This window comes from Cervus elaphus, chromosome 33, assembly GCF_910594005.1.
Source record: "Cervus elaphus chromosome 33, mCerEla1.1, whole genome shotgun sequence".
Classification (NCBI taxonomy): Eukaryota; Metazoa; Chordata; class Mammalia; order Artiodactyla; family Cervidae; genus Cervus; species Cervus elaphus.
In genome coordinates, this window is record NC_057847.1 from 27,320,173 (window position 1) to 27,335,735 (window position 15,563).

A 15,563-nucleotide genomic window follows, 5' to 3' on the forward strand; every position below is an offset into this window, starting at 1 on the left:
TGCCAAAGCTTTAAGGATTGGGTCCATGCTTACCACCACCAGAAGACAACGGGATGCTAGTGGAGTTGCTATTATTTCCTGTTATCTCTTATAGGGTCCATGACCCTCCTATGAAACGGATATGAAGATAAACATTACACACGAGACTCACTTCCTTGCATTAACTGGGACTTTCATTACTTACATGTTCCACTGGGTAAGATCCTTAAAACTGAGATTTCACCAAAAATAAGTTAACAAATAGAAATAGGACTTCAAGTTCATGGGTATACCCCACTAAGTACTCCAGATATCAGGAATAGATCACTCCTAGTCCTTCTTAACACTCTAAGAATCAAATTACTAGCTATATCTGACTCCCTACTCATACTTCAACCAGTTTAACCTCTCCAGTTGGTCCTTTTGGATGCTGAGCAGTTTATCCCACAGGCTTTAAAATTGTTGCTATTAAAAGTGTGGTCTGCGGATCAGCAGCATCAGTATTACCTAGAAGCTCGTTAGAAATGTAGAATCTCAGACTTCATTGCAGAGCTAATGAATGAGAATCTGTTTTCCCAAGATTTCCAGGTGATTCACGTGTCCATTAAAGTTTGACGGGCACTGCTTACAAGGACTTAGCTCTACCTTCCCATTGGCTAACTAAGTCCTTGTGAAGACATATTGGGACCCAGTAACAATAATCAAGGTCAACTGTGCACCACAGAAAATGAACTATCACCAAACTAATAATTGTTCCTACTGGTTATTTTGTTGGTCACTGAGGGTCCCTTTTGAGATGAAAGGGAACTTTTTCTCCAGAATTTAATTTGCCACTCCACAGCTAGAGAGGGTTGGCTTTATCAAACAGATTCATTGATGAGCTCTAATAGTTTCCTGGTAGCATCTTTAGAATTTTCTATGTATACCATCATGTCATCTATGAAAATTGACAGTTTTACTTCTTTTCCACTTTGGAGTCTCTTTCTTTCTTTTCCTGATTGCTGTGGCTAGGACTTCCAAAACTAGGTTGAATAAAAATGGCAACAGCGGACTTTCTTTTTTTTTTTTTTTTTTTAACAGCGGACTTTCTTGTCTTGTTCCTGATCTCAGAGGATATGCTTTTAGCTTTGCACCACTCACTGAGAATGATGTTAGCCATGGGTTTTTCGTGTATGTTCTTTATCATGTTGAGGTATGCTCCCTCAATGTCCATGTTCTGGACTTTTATCATAGATGGGTGTTGAATTGGGGGAAATTTTCCTGCATCTACTGAGACGACCATATGGTTTTAGTTCTTCCAGTTTGTTGATGTGGTGTATCATACTGATTCATTTGCGGGTATTGAAGAATTCTTGCACACTTGGGATAAAGCCCACTTGATCACGGTGTATGACCCTTTTAATACATTGTTGGCTTTTATTGGCTAGTATTTTACTTTTGTGTCTATGTTCATCAGTGATATTGGCCTGAAATTTTTTGTGGTATGGGAATTTTATAGTTTTGAAGCACTGACAATATTCTATGTGACAACTGTAGCACATTGTCTTGATTTGTCTTGACTCATCCACTTGCAGAAAATAACTGAGTGAATGCAACATTCAAATGGAAGCTCTCTGGTTGACCTTAGTGGGATGAACATTGTATAGTTTTGCTTAAAAATCTCCTAACAAAGTAAAAGATAGCTGCCACTATTCCTCAGTATAAATAACAGCTTTTCCAAGACAAGAAAAGACAAGTTTTGCAGCAAAAACTGGCAATCTTGCCCCAGGATGAAGGGACTTAAGACACACATTCCAAACTCCAAGAAAATGGAACCTCCATTCTGAACATAATATAGTTGGACTAATTATGATATTGGCACCAGTGAGGAAAAGTGTTAATAGTAATAATAATGATGATAATATATTGTTTACTATTTGATAAGCACATGCATATATGAATACAGACTAAATCTCATGTTATACAATTTTCAAAAACTGGCATTCTTGTCTCTTACGTTAGAAGCCTATGGTTAATGACTGCTGAAGGAATGTGCAGAGCGTGTGGTACGATATGCCTAATTCTCTCCACATGTGCAGTAGAACAAAAGGTGCAGGAGTGTAAGAATGCCAGGACCAAGCAAACCAGTGGTGTGTTCTTTTTCGATATATATAAAGTCCTTCACACCACATTTTTTCAAGTGCACTGGGTTTAACTATAAGAAAAGTCATTTGGGGGGCCAGAAATGAATCATATACAGTATGCTGAAAAAAAGTTTCTTCAAGAAAAGCTGTTGGCAAACCAGCATAACACAACTCTCATTGCTCATCTGTTAAAACTTCACAGTTATGGCACAGAAATTGAAGGTACAGGTTGAAGTTGTTTGACTTGTTTTTTGGCTTCCTCTCTGACTGGCTGCTCACAAGACCACAAAGGGCCCATAACACTAGTAAGTCTTTCCCCTGGTCTTTACTTACACAGTCCTATTATGGAACTTGTTGGTTTCAACAATGAAGGGACGATTGATGGTCATATCCCATCAATCAGGAATGGGACAGGGACCTATCTTGGATTAAAGGAGTTTAATTCTGACTTACAGCTGGTACAGAGGGCAATGCTGGTTAAATTAAGCCTTTTCCTACACACTTATGCTGTGAAAAGCTATTAAAAGTGTACACTCATATAACCTCTTAAAAAATCACATGGTGGAAAATGTTTGTTTACGTAGTAAGTTAGTCATCTGTAGATGTGTGGATAATGGAAATCTAGCATAACTCAATCCATACGAACTCTACCACTTGCTCTTGCCATCAGAATACACACATTGGAAATCTCAGTTCAAAACACTCCCTCTACCAAGTGTAGTGAGGGGCAGTATGAGCCAGCTACCTGCGACTTCTTGTATATTTACAAAATGCTGACTCTTGATGATGAAAGAGACCTTTATTTTTAAAACAAGTATATTTTTAAAAACCTAAATTGGGTCACTTTATTTTCAGGTTAAGAGTTGATCCATGTTTTCAATTTATTGCCATACACAAATCATTTTATAAAAAATAATAGGGTAGACTGCCACTTCAACATCTTCATGTAAAAACTTCACAGTGCAAGAAAGTGATTACTAATAAGTATGAAGACATCTAAAGCCAGCTGATATTTTAATTATAGGGCAGGATATTTTTTTGTGATTCTTTCTAAAAAATGTTGGCACACTCATTAAATGCCCAGGTTACAAAAAATCATTTAGTATCACTTCTTACCCTTCAGTATATTTTTAAAATCTACATAGCATCATAATAAATGCTGGTGGGAAACAGAGTGTAAGACTCTAAAAAACTTCTCAGGTAGCACAGTAATTTAAAACTAGGAGAAAGCATCCCCCTCCCCAAATACTTTTGTATGTGATTTTCTGTCCCTTAACCACAGTAACAAAGTAAAAAATCATTATACCTTAAAAAGAAGCTAAAAAGGAAAAGATTTCACTTCTCCTTTGAAAACACCACTTCTTACCTCTTAAAGAGAGAAATTTTCACTTTGTGTGTGTTGGGGGGAGGGTTGTTTCATAAAAATATCAAGTTTATGTCAGTTGTACAAATATTTCATTTAGGAAAGAAAGGGAAGCTTTGATTCAGAGGATTTTAAAATATTTCATCACTACAAGAAAAGTGTAATTTTAAGCTAAAAAATTGTAACACATTGAACTAACACAAATCATCCACTGGCATATCCTATTGTTTCTCATAAAATGCATAATTAAGGAGTAATAGGTCAAAGATCTTTTCCCAATGTTCGGTCACATTAGCTTACCAGCCCTGGACAAACCCCACACACCTGGAACCTCAAGATCCTCCTCTCTTACCTGAGGATCCCGGGCTAACAGCCCTTTAACATCCCTTCCCATTTACAAATTTGTGTAGAATTGTTAAGCTTACATAATCCTTTTGAGAATGAGGTGTTTCAACTTGCATTTTCCAGAAAAATTTCCCCATTTAAGTATTGTAGCTATTCTTTTAACATTTAAAATCTTACTTTAAAATTTATTCTCAATGTATTTCCCTGTCACCTTGAAAGATGAAGGAAGACTAACAACTTAAGTCTGGCAGCATCCTGGTCTCCTAGGCTAGGTAGCTGACGGAGATTGGCAGATATTGCTTGATACCTGACTCCATCAGGGCAGCTCTGGGCCATACTCTGAGTCTCAAAACGAAGATGATACCAACCTGTTTGGTATTTCTTAAGCCCGACAGAGTTATCATTATATACCAGATATACCAAAAATTTGTATACTACAAATTACCATATGAATGCAAATGATTTTTTTGATAAGCCCAAGGTGCCTTCTTTCCTGATGAATATAGATATCCTGATAAAGTATAGATAGATAAGTTTTATAACAAGTTTTTCGTCAATACTTATGCATTTATGGTTTTAATCCTTTGGTTCCGTGACTCTTCTCCTGTTGTCAACCTGTCTCCTGCTTCTAATTATGCTTCTAATTGCAACATTTTGTGTCTCTTAGAGTCCAGAAGTCTGACCTTTCCATAGAAGAAAACCAAAACCTAAAGATCTATTGCTTTAGCAAATGTGGTATCATCATTACTCACTTTAAAAGTGTGATTTTCTAACTAGGCAAGGCATCAGACTCATCTAGGAAGTGTTTTAAAAATTGAGATTTCTGGGCTATGGCTACAGAGTCTGATTCTGTATGTCTAGAGTAGGACCCAGAAAAACCTTCTCAAAAGCTCCCCTAGGTAATCTCAACAATCATTAGTATAGTTTCTAGGACTCAATGTTCTGCCCTCAATTTCTTAAATTCAATTTAGAATTTTAGCAGCTGGTCATTTTTAGTACAAAAATTTCCCACTGCATTAATCGTAAGTACATTCAAAGTAGACTGCCCATGATCTTGGCTTAACTCCATAGGAAACTAGTCATTACAATCCTTTGCAATAAAATTAAAAAATGATGAATTAACTTCAGAGTGAAGACAATGCATGTAGATGCTGAAAGGTGGCTGGTTCTACACTTACAGGGTGCCTGTTTGTTGCCTTAATCATAGTCTGAGGATCATTCTAATTGCATCTGTCGTTACTAAATAAAATCTGGCAGAACTCCTCTAAAACAGAAAAATGGCTAACCGGCTACTCCATATTAAGGAACTGCTTCTAGTAGACATAAAAGTATTTTTTAAAAAACAACCACACAGCTTCCTGTAGAAATGCATTTTCATGCTTCTGAAGTCTACCGTAAAGAGAGAGTTGACCAAAACTACTGTTGCTTAAAAATATGTTCAATTAACTGTGAAAATATAGGTGTAAAATAGGTACAACTTCGTCCTTTACGAGATTCAACAAGTGTAAATGAAATTAATCTTCCACCTATTCTACCTATCCAAATAGTTAACTGTGAACACGACGCACGAAGTATTTGGTATAACGTGGTTCTGATACCACCCCTTCCAAATTTAATAAAAAGCCACATCCGGATTTTTCAGGGGTCCCAAGTGTGTCTAGGCACTGCGGAATGTCGTCATGTCTTTTGGTTCTCGGCTGGGGACACACCAGTCGTCAGCCTCGTGGTTGGTGTTGTAATGCTTCCAGGCAGCTTTGTTATACACCGGGAGTCTTTCTATTGATTCTGTTGACAGAGCCTGAGAGGAAAAGCAGGAGCTAAGTCAGGCACTTTTTGGGGAATCCATTATTTGAGAAAAATCTACAATGCCAAAAATTTTACTACAAATTAAACCATACTCTATATTGGATTTGTATTTTATCAATCATAAAACCATCTACATACAGTTTAAAACAGAGCACACATTTGAAACGTGCTACTTACTAAAAGCTTATGGCAACTGCTGAGTGTGCATGTTGAGTTTATTGCATGCAGTAATTCTCTCACCAGCCTAAAAGTTGCTGGTTTGGAGTTTTACACAAGTGTGACAGACATTCTTATAAAATTTGATCAACAGAAGTTGAAAAAGTCAGTTAAGTATAAAAGCATAAAAATTCACATAGGTACCTTAATATATGTAATGTAAAAGCATTTAATGAAATCTGGGTTTGAGCCTGTGTCTTTTCCTACCATTAAAGTCACCAATTTTAGTTAGAGCATATGTGATTTCCACATCATGCATAGCTGACCCTCAGTATCACTCCCCACCCCACATGGATACCAAAAGCTGCCGATGCTCAAGTCCCTTATATAAAAATTGTTGCAGTATCTGCATATCATCTACACACATCCTCCTGGACCCTTTAAATCATCTCAAGATTAACTAGAGTAGCTAACACAATGTAAATGCTATACATATACAATAAATATTATGTAAATAGTTGCTGATGTGCAAGAAAATCAAGTTTTGCTTTTTGCAATGTTCTGGTATTTTTTTCTTCAAATATTTTTGATTCATGCTTGGATCTATACAGAACTTGGGGATAAAGAGGGCAGACTGTATTTTCATATTTCCAACATTATTGCCATTAAGTCACTGTTCTATTTCAGGTTCCTGTGTATCACTGAGATAAACTACGTTCCTCATTATCTTCAAATTAGGATAAGTTGTTAAGATTTTAACTTTAAGCAAAAAGTATTCCCTAAGATGTAGAAAATATTAAACTAGAAGTTTCATTCCAATAATGGTAAGGAAGGACCTTAGTTTTAATTATTCTGTAAGACCTCCTGTATTCTATTTTTTTCCAAAATGGAGCTAAAAATCTTTCACCTATACTTTTATTTTTTTATGCCAGAACTGCCACAACTCCTTGATCTATAACAAAAACAAACAAAAACATTATATTTGATGATAAAAAGGGCAACATGAAGGCAATATTTTTAAGTTCCTCACAAATGAGATGGTTAAGAAAGAAAACTATTATCTTCAAAGAACTTATTTTCAGACAAATTTACTTTTTCTAATGTAAAGTCTTCAGCATTTCCTATCAAATAGGTGCCATCTAGTGGCCAGAATAAGAGTTAACTAGAGTCACTAAAAATGGAGGTACCTACCACCAGTCCGCTGCTGAGCTAATCCAGCACACTGGTGGGGCTGAGGGCTTTCTGTCCCTGTAATATTTGCTGATGTGTCAGATAAACACATCCCAGGTGAGTCTGCTTCCACAGGTGAGCTGTATGCCTACCAAGGATCACCTGCAATTGTTCCTAAATTTGTTACTATACTTACATCTGTCACTGTTACTTAATCGAAGTACTGCTTTTAACCAAGCACACAAAAATGCAGGGGTGGCGTGGGGGGAAGGTTCTCTGAAAACTGAGATGACGTTTCATAAAGACTCATGAAGGGAAGTTCTATAAAAACTGCTCTCAAAAAAAGAGAAGACAACTGTAAGGAACTGCATAAAAATCAGTTAATGATTATGCACTTGGCTGTTTCTTTGATTAAAGAAAGCAAAACAATGTATTGTAGGTATAGCTTCTGTAAGAAAGACAATTAAAACTTCAATCTGAAGACCCATATGCAAATGAAAGGCCTTAGCAAGTATATCAAAGACTGGTCAATCAATGTCCATTTAAGCATCTTAAATTACAAGTTTAATTTTAACATAACTTTTGACTGCCCACTTTAACCCAATTTTTCTTCTACTAACAATCACGGTACTGATCACTATGGGTAAGAGTATTTCTTTCCCACAAAGAGATCATTTGTCAAAACAGATGAGAGCCTTGTTAAAAAAAAAGAAACAAAACACATATGTTTGCATTTTAATAGCATGAGGTAGAAGAAAGTCTCATTACAGTTAAATACTGGTATCTTACAATCAAAAAGTCCAGAAGTGCCATTAAGTCCAGAAGACTATGGTCTTTACCTTAATGTAAATGACTGCATCTGTCCCATAGCCCTCTAGGGAATAGAGCTTTAGGTCTCCTTGGAAATACTGCGCATAAAGGCGTGATATGGGCAATCCATAACCAAAACCAGCCTGTTTGAGAAAAATGAAATTTTATTCAGAGAGCCACACACTGAAATACTTTTCTAGTTAAAATAAATGCTACTGGAGTATCCCAGGGCTATTAAGAGCCTGCATCTAAAAGATCTGTTAATAGTCAAGTAGTAAAAGTGATCAAGCTGCAGCCTAGTTGAGCACTGTATTAGATGGCTTCCCTCTGGTCATTTGAAATTCCTCTTTTTCCTGTAGAACAACTTGTGGGGGTCTAGAAAAAGGATGCTTCTCTCTTCTTTACTGGCCTGCTCCAGAGTATCCCTATAGTGCTTTCGGCGATATAATTTAAAACATGTTCTCTCTTTCAGGAGCAAGAGTAGAAGAATACCTGGTGGCAACCTAACAGATACATCTCATGACTTCATACTATGAATTCCAGCCTGAGTTCTGAACCTGGAGAGATCCCTAATAGGTCTACTCTCTTAATACTCACTGACAGGTCATCTCCCCCACTTAAAAATCTTCAAAGCACCCCAACACCCACTGACCCTCACCATCTCCAACCCACTGCCTTGAGATAAAAATCCAAGCTTCTAAAAGAGAGCTTTCGAGATTTAACAAGATCAGGTCTGTGCCTCCCACTTTCCAGTCCAGCTGAAGTAAACCTCCTGCTCCTAAGTTCCTCAAGCACATCATGTTATTTTTCACAGCTGTGTCTTTGCTCATTCTGTTCCCAGTATCTGGAATGGCTTTTACCCGGATAAATCCTATCAATTCTTTAATATGAAGCAGAACATTTGGATAAGTGTTAAAAAAAAAAAAAAAGGTTTCTTTATCACCAACTCAGGTGTTTAATGACATTTCATATAATAGTTTAGTGAAGAGTGTATGTGATTCCAGAATTGGTGCAATAGCACCAAACAAATCCAGGCTCTGGCCTTATCTACCTCCACCATTTTTTACTTGACTTCTTAAACCAGAGTTTCTGTTTGCCCCTCCAAATAAACTAGCCATTCTCCACATTTCCCCTTGTCCTGGGAGGCTGACCTGAATTGATGTGGGTGGGTTTCTGTACCCTCTGCTTCTGTGTCTAGCCAATGGGGAACCCAGCAGGGGTTCGCAGGGAGCCATTCAGGGTCATCACCCCCTTCTCCTGGGCGGGCTAGGCCCTGGGGAGTAAGCAGCTGCTCTCTAACACTCCCTTCTGGGTTCTGCTGACTTCTCCCTCAGTCAGGTGGCGACAGCTCTGCTGCTGCTAGCCTGGATTCCTGTACTATCCCATCCCTCTTTCTGTAATTAGTCTCTTTATAGATAAGCCTTCCATGAATTATCATAATTTGAACTATCTCTTTCCAAGTGAGACTCTGACTGATACATTAGCTGGTTCCATTTCTGCATGAGCAGGTGGCTCAGGATCCCGCAGTACCTGATCTACTTCATCACTGCCTCTCCCTCAACCACACACCTGCGGACCCCTCAGGCTTCCCTGTAAGTAGTTGGAAGAAACTAAGTTTTGTCTAACTAACGCTAACTAACACTGTGGGCTTGGCCCACTGCTAGGTCTGCACAGCATCCCACACCAGCCAAAAGCGGACTGCCCTGTCACTGCAACCTCTCAGGGCCAGGCCCGAAAGACAGGACTGAAAGCAGATCCTACCAGTGGGTGGAACTCGGAGTGGAACACCTACATGGACCACGGGCAGCGGCAAATGGGCTGGCTGGTCAGAGACTTGGAAAGAACAAAACTGGATAACTGACGAGGAAGAGGGAAATGTGGATAGTCCTTTTTGAATGGGCTTACGGCATGAAGACATTCTGTCCATGCAGATGCGCACCTGAAGGCACCCATGTGAAGACAGCTCTCAGTAATCAGTGTGACCTGATGGCTGCCCCAGTGCTTGCTTACTGGTCCACTTACAAAGGGGTCATGAGAGCAGGAAGGAGGCTCTGTAAAAGCTCAACAACAGGCTTACCCTCGGGAAGGCTGCAGAGGTGTGTGGGCAGCCTGTGTCATGTCAATCCTCCTGTTTTTCTTAGAAATTCATATAAATCTTGCATCCTAAACAACAACACTTACACAGCATCTACTATGCACCAGGTACTGTTAAATAATGTGCTTACATATATTAACTTCATCTTCACAATAATTCAACCTTTAAGGCTGGGGAAACTGTGGTACTGAAGGGTCAATGATATTCCCACGGCTGAACGGCTAGGATGTGGTGGGGCTGAGGACGGAGCAGTTTAAGTTTAGAGTCTGGACGAGGACGCTCTGCTGCTCTCCACAAAGACTCTACAAAATCTGTTTACTACAAAAGGAGCATATCCCTTTTCTCCACTTCTTAGAGTAAGACCAGAATCTAAGAAGACACTCATGTTTATTTCACCTTCTCTGTCCTTGGGCACATGGATGCCTACCCATATCTCAGCTAGAGCAATCATTTAAAAGGTTTGGTAAGACATCTGTGCTGTTTAACTAGAATGTGCCGTGCAGTTTGAATGAAGTCCTTTCAGTGACTTCCTAGGAAAGAGTCTAAAATAAACCCATCTTAGACTGTTTTTTTCATCATATTACAAAATAATTCCAGTGTATATGCCAGAGAACCTTCAAAGCCTGGAACAACAAGAGTTTTGGGTGAGAGATTTGGCAAAGCACTTTTCTGAGGGTTGGAGGACCAGGACTGAGTCCATTCAAAAGCGAATCTTACTAATCTGAAAAGAGGTGACTGATGTTTTTTTTTTAAAGCCATCAACACAATTGTTATTTGAGCCACAGGTGATTAAACTGATTAGAACTCTAGTATTACTTCTGGGCCTCAAATATGTAGTCTTTCTAATTACAAGTACTTGAGGGGAAAAAAAAAATACTAAAGATTGAATCAGTGTTGACAAAATACTAGTAAAGCTGGTAATTTAGACTTCACATTAGTAACAGTATATCAAAATGTGGTTTACCACATGGACACTACTGACCCACCACTATCAAGCTTGGCAATAAGAACTCTAAAACCCTTATCATTTTAAAAAAAGCATTTCAAAAGCTATAAATTTAGGGGAAAGTGTTGTTGCTGTTTTTCTCTAATAGCTTCCCTTCATCCTGTTTGTGAACCCCACACAATGGCTTACTGATTTATAACCTCTATTTTACCAAGTCACAAAAACCCACTTCACGACTTTGTGGTCACACACCAGGGGCACTGCTCGGGACGTCTCCATGCGAGGCCGGGGCGCAGTGGAGTACATGTAGTTAAAGAGTCGGTCAATCTTCCTCAGAGGAACACCACCTCCTCGGTCACTCATCTAGGAAGAGAAAGGATTATGCCCTGTGACCAAGTCCAAGAAACAGCAAAACACCCATGCATGCGGTGTCACCATTTAACTGTGGCTGACGAGCCCTGCTTTTCAAAATGAATACCAGGCGATCCAAGTTACAAACATAAACATTTCCCCCACTGCTGGACTTAATCCCTGTGATACACAAAATTTTAAGATATAAAGAACTCCACTGTGATATAAATTTTCAGTGCTGTTGTTTAGTGGCTAAATCATGTTTGGCTCTTTTGCAACCCCATAGACTGTAGTTTGCCAGGCTCCCCGTCCATGGGCTTCTCTAGGTAAGAATATTGGAGTGGGTTGCCACTTCCTTCTCTAGGGGATCTTCCCAGCCCAGGGATTGAACCTGCATCTCCCAAAAGAGATGGTTCACATGCTCTACCACTGAGACACCTGGGAAGCCTGCTTTCAATGCTGTGGTTTTGTGTAATTACTGCAGTCACACTAAAGATGCAGGACACAATAGGGAACGGGTTTAGCTTATCTTGGATAACAACAAATTTGTAATTCCTCTCTGACAAGCAGTTTGGCAACCCTATTAAACACGCATGTACCCTTTGACCCAACAATGTTTATCTTAAGAAAATTATGAGAAAAGCATGCAAAGTATGTATGAGAATATCCATCACAGCACTGTGTAGAACAGCTAAAACTGGATTATCACCTAAACAGGGGGCTATTTAACTAAACTAATATACATTCTAAAATAGAATACTATCTTGCCATTAAATATTACGTAGAACTACATGTATTGGCATGGGATGTTCATAAAATATTGTTAAGTAGCAAAAAGATGGAGAAGCATTTATAACATTCTAATTCCATAAAAATTACAGAAGTCTATGAATAAATACAATTTTATTTCAATGGAATTATAAGTGATTTTCTTCTTTGGGGGCTTTAGTTTCTTAATTTTTTCCCACAATTACTTCTATTATTGTAAAAAAGTATAATTTTCATTTTCAGGGAGGAAAAAATAGAACCATTTCATTGTGTTTTAAGAGTCTCATCAATTTCACAGCATAGTCTCCCAGACAACTTTCTGGTGAGTTATAAAGGACACAGTTTTTTGTGTTGTTCTTATGTCCTTTTCCAACTCAAATCATACGCTATACTGAATTTGGTAATTTATTTACAGATTGTCTTCATTATGTCAATTATGTTCAATTAACATGGAACATATTTTCCTAGCTTGTCTTGAGAGTCTCTTGGACTGCAAGATCAAGCCAATTGATCGAGCCAATAACCCCTAAAGGAAATCAACCCTGAATATTCATTGGAAGGACTGATGCTAAAGCTCCAATACTTTGGCCACCTGAGGCGAAGCGTCAACTCAGAAAAAGATACGCGTGCTCGGAAAGACTGAGGGCAGGAGAAGGGGGCAGCAGATGATGAGATGGTTGGATTGGCATCACCAACTCAACGGACATGAACTTGAGCAAACTCCAGGAGACAGTGGAGGATAGAGGAGCCTGGAGTGCTGCAGTCCATGGGATCAACAAGTGTTGGACACAACTTTGCAATCGAACAGCAACAACACATTGTATAGCTTTGTCTTCTAATCTACTATAGCTATTTTCTCTTGTCACAAAATCTAAATTGATTCTACTATCTATAATATTAACATGGTTGTGATATTCAAACAAACCTGCTTTTAACGTATTGCTATATAAATAAAAACCATACTGAATTATATGTAATAAAAAGTCCATTTGAATGGCTTATAGTGTTAGTTGCTCAATAACAACATATAGTTGAGTTTTGGTTTGTTTTTTTTTTTTTAGTTTTTATAGTCTCAAAATACTTTCAGTTCAGCTCAGTCACTCACTCAGTCATGTCCAACTCTTTGCGACCCCATTGACTGCAGCACACCAGGCTTCCCTGTCCATCACCAACTCCCGGAGCTTGCTCAAACTCATGTCAGCTGAGTCAAAAAACTGTGTGTGTGTGTGTGTGTGTGTGTGTGTGTGTGTATACACACACACATATATTACTCTCACAGTAGAAATTCACAGATATTTTTAAAATAAAAATCTGCTTTGAAATGCCATTTGAAGACTTGCCTCTGATATGTCTATAATTAGATAATTGCAGTATAAAAATATACAAGAACATTATTAGGAACTTGTATGTAGCATTATGCTTGAAATTGTTCTTGGCTATGAATTTGAAGCCCTGTGAAGAAATTTATTTTAGTAAGATGAATAAAGGGCTCTGGGAATTTTCTGAAATGCATCAATTTGTTAATTATTCATCCTTCAATTTAATGCTCTGCTACATATTTACTGGTAACAAGAATCAGAAGCGTGGTTCTACAAATATTAAGTAAGTTAAAAACAAATTAGAATAGATACTAAGATAAGAAGGTACAGTTCAACAAATATTTTTTGTGATTTTCCTTAACCTTCTGGCCAGAAACAGTACAGCAATCCAGCAGACATGACACAAGAAGTGATTTCTAGCCATGGGACAGTAGGATAAAAGCAGAGTGGAACAGAAAGGCCAGAGGTGCCTTTGAAAAGTGCCATCTCATTAGAGGTAAAGGGGTCATCTAAGCCATAGGAGCATAGTTAAAAACTGATAAAGGTAACTGCTTTTGCTCTGTAGCCAAAAATGTAATAATACATTGCAACCAAAGCTGGGGCCAGTTTTAAAGTGGTAAAAAGTGTTTCCACGAAACTTGTTAACAGATATTATACCAGAGAACCTGAGTTCTTTAGGGGAAAGGGAAGGAGGGAATAATGAAGAGACAGACATTTGGTCTGTGTATCTTCAAGAACGGCACTCTGATGACAAATATATTGTGAAAGAGATGAGGAAATTAAAAAATCTTTGAAGACTATTTGAAGAAAAATTTGAGAATCATAGAAACACAAGACTATGTCAAGGGAAAGGAAAGAGAATGTGAAAGTGGAGGGTGGTGTGGAGTCATGTCAACAGGAAGGCGGAGGAAGAGAAGTTTGCCAATTACTTATAAAGTTTTCTCCTCGGTGCATGAAACCACCACTTCTCAATGTCACGCAACTGAGACCTGCCATCCCCAATGTCCTGGTTCTCATAACGCTAGGCTCCCTGGCTAACATATGTGGATTTTCAGGTCCAAGGAAACGAACCATTACTAACTTGATGACAGTTCTGAAGGCAGGAAATTTACTAACCTTGAACTCACCCATAGCTCCCGAAGTTTCTTATACAACAGTGTTTTCAAGGTCAAGTATATTTAAAAAAATTGCCAACAGTGAATGAATCAAGATGTGTAAGTTTTAATTTATCAGATATGTGGCTATAATACTTATGTCACTTATTGCAATTGGACCAAACACCAAATCTGAAAGAGCAGTTAGACTTGTAAGTTAGAAAAAAATAATTCTAACTTAGCAGAGGGACAATAAGTTAGAAATGTCAATAATTTGAACAGCGAAAAGAATGGGGAAAAAAAATCCAGGTCTTGATCCTGAAAGTCTAGAGTAAGGGGTGGGGTTCAAAGCTCTATGTAAAGAGCTAACAAGGGTAGATGCAGTCATGTGACCTGGATTTGAAGAGGTAGAGCCTAATACAGCTAAGACCTTTTACAAACACTTCTGGAACAGTCTGTTCAAGACCCTTATGAGTTTTGCTTTTTTAAAACAGCTTGATGAAAATATAATTCACATACTATACTATCCACCCATTTAAAGTGTACGATTCAGGGGCTTCCCTGGTGGGCCAGTGGCTAAGACTCTATACTCCCAATGCAGGGGGCCTGGGTTCAATCCCTGGCCAGGGAACTAGATCCCACATGCCGCAGCTACAGTTTGCATGCCATGTGCTGCAATTAAGACCCAGCACAGCCAAATAAACAAAAATAAATATAAAAAAATAAACAATGAAATTTTCAAAAAAGTGTACAACTCTGTGGCTTTTTAACAAACAGGCATACCTCTGAGATATTGCAAGTTAAGTTCCAGACACCACAAAAAAGCAAATATTGCAATAAACCGATTCACTTGAATTTTTTGGTTTCCCAGTGCCTATAAAAGTTATGTTTACATTTATACTGTAGTCTATAAAGTGTGCAAAAGCATTAGGTCTAAAAAATGTACATATCCATTAATTTAAAAATAAAAAACAACCAATTAGAATAATATCAAAGATCACTGATCACTATAACAAACATGATAATGAGAAAGTTTGAAATATTACAAGAATCGCTGAAATGTGACACAGAGAAATGAAGTGAGCAAATGCTGTTGGTTAAAATGATGCTGACAGACTTGGTCAATGCAGGATTGCCACAAAACTTCCATTTGTAAAAAAATGCAGTATCTGCAAAGTGCAATTAAGTAAAACAAGGCAAGGTATGCCTACATTCATAGGTACGTGCAACCATTTCCC

General features: G+C 38.2%; 1 protein-coding gene and 1 long non-coding RNA gene across 3 annotated transcripts in view; one reads left to right on the top strand and one right to left on the bottom strand.

Annotated features, from left to right (window-relative positions):
• The window catches only part of LOC122688356, a 29,013-nt gene extending 19,515 nt beyond the window's left edge, over positions 1-9,498 (top strand). The window contains exons 2-3 of one of the 2 annotated variants that reach the window (XR_006339417.1): positions 8,225-8,483; positions 9,214-9,498. This is a non-coding gene — a long non-coding RNA (uncharacterized LOC122688356). The remainder of the gene's footprint in view (positions 1-8,224; positions 8,484-9,213) is intronic. The other variant, XR_006339418.1, reaches the window with a different exon arrangement.
• The window catches only part of PDK1 (pyruvate dehydrogenase kinase 1), a 41,478-nt gene continuing 28,797 nt past the window's right edge, over positions 2,883-15,563 (bottom strand). The window contains exons 9-11 of the mRNA XM_043894289.1: positions 11,046-11,156; positions 7,782-7,895; positions 2,883-5,608 (exon numbers count right to left, since the gene is read on the bottom strand). Of these exons, the coding sequence (XP_043750224.1) occupies positions 5,468-5,608; positions 7,782-7,895; positions 11,046-11,156 (366 nt within the window). The 3' untranslated portion in view covers positions 2,883-5,467. The remainder of the gene's footprint in view (positions 5,609-7,781; positions 7,896-11,045; positions 11,157-15,563) is intronic.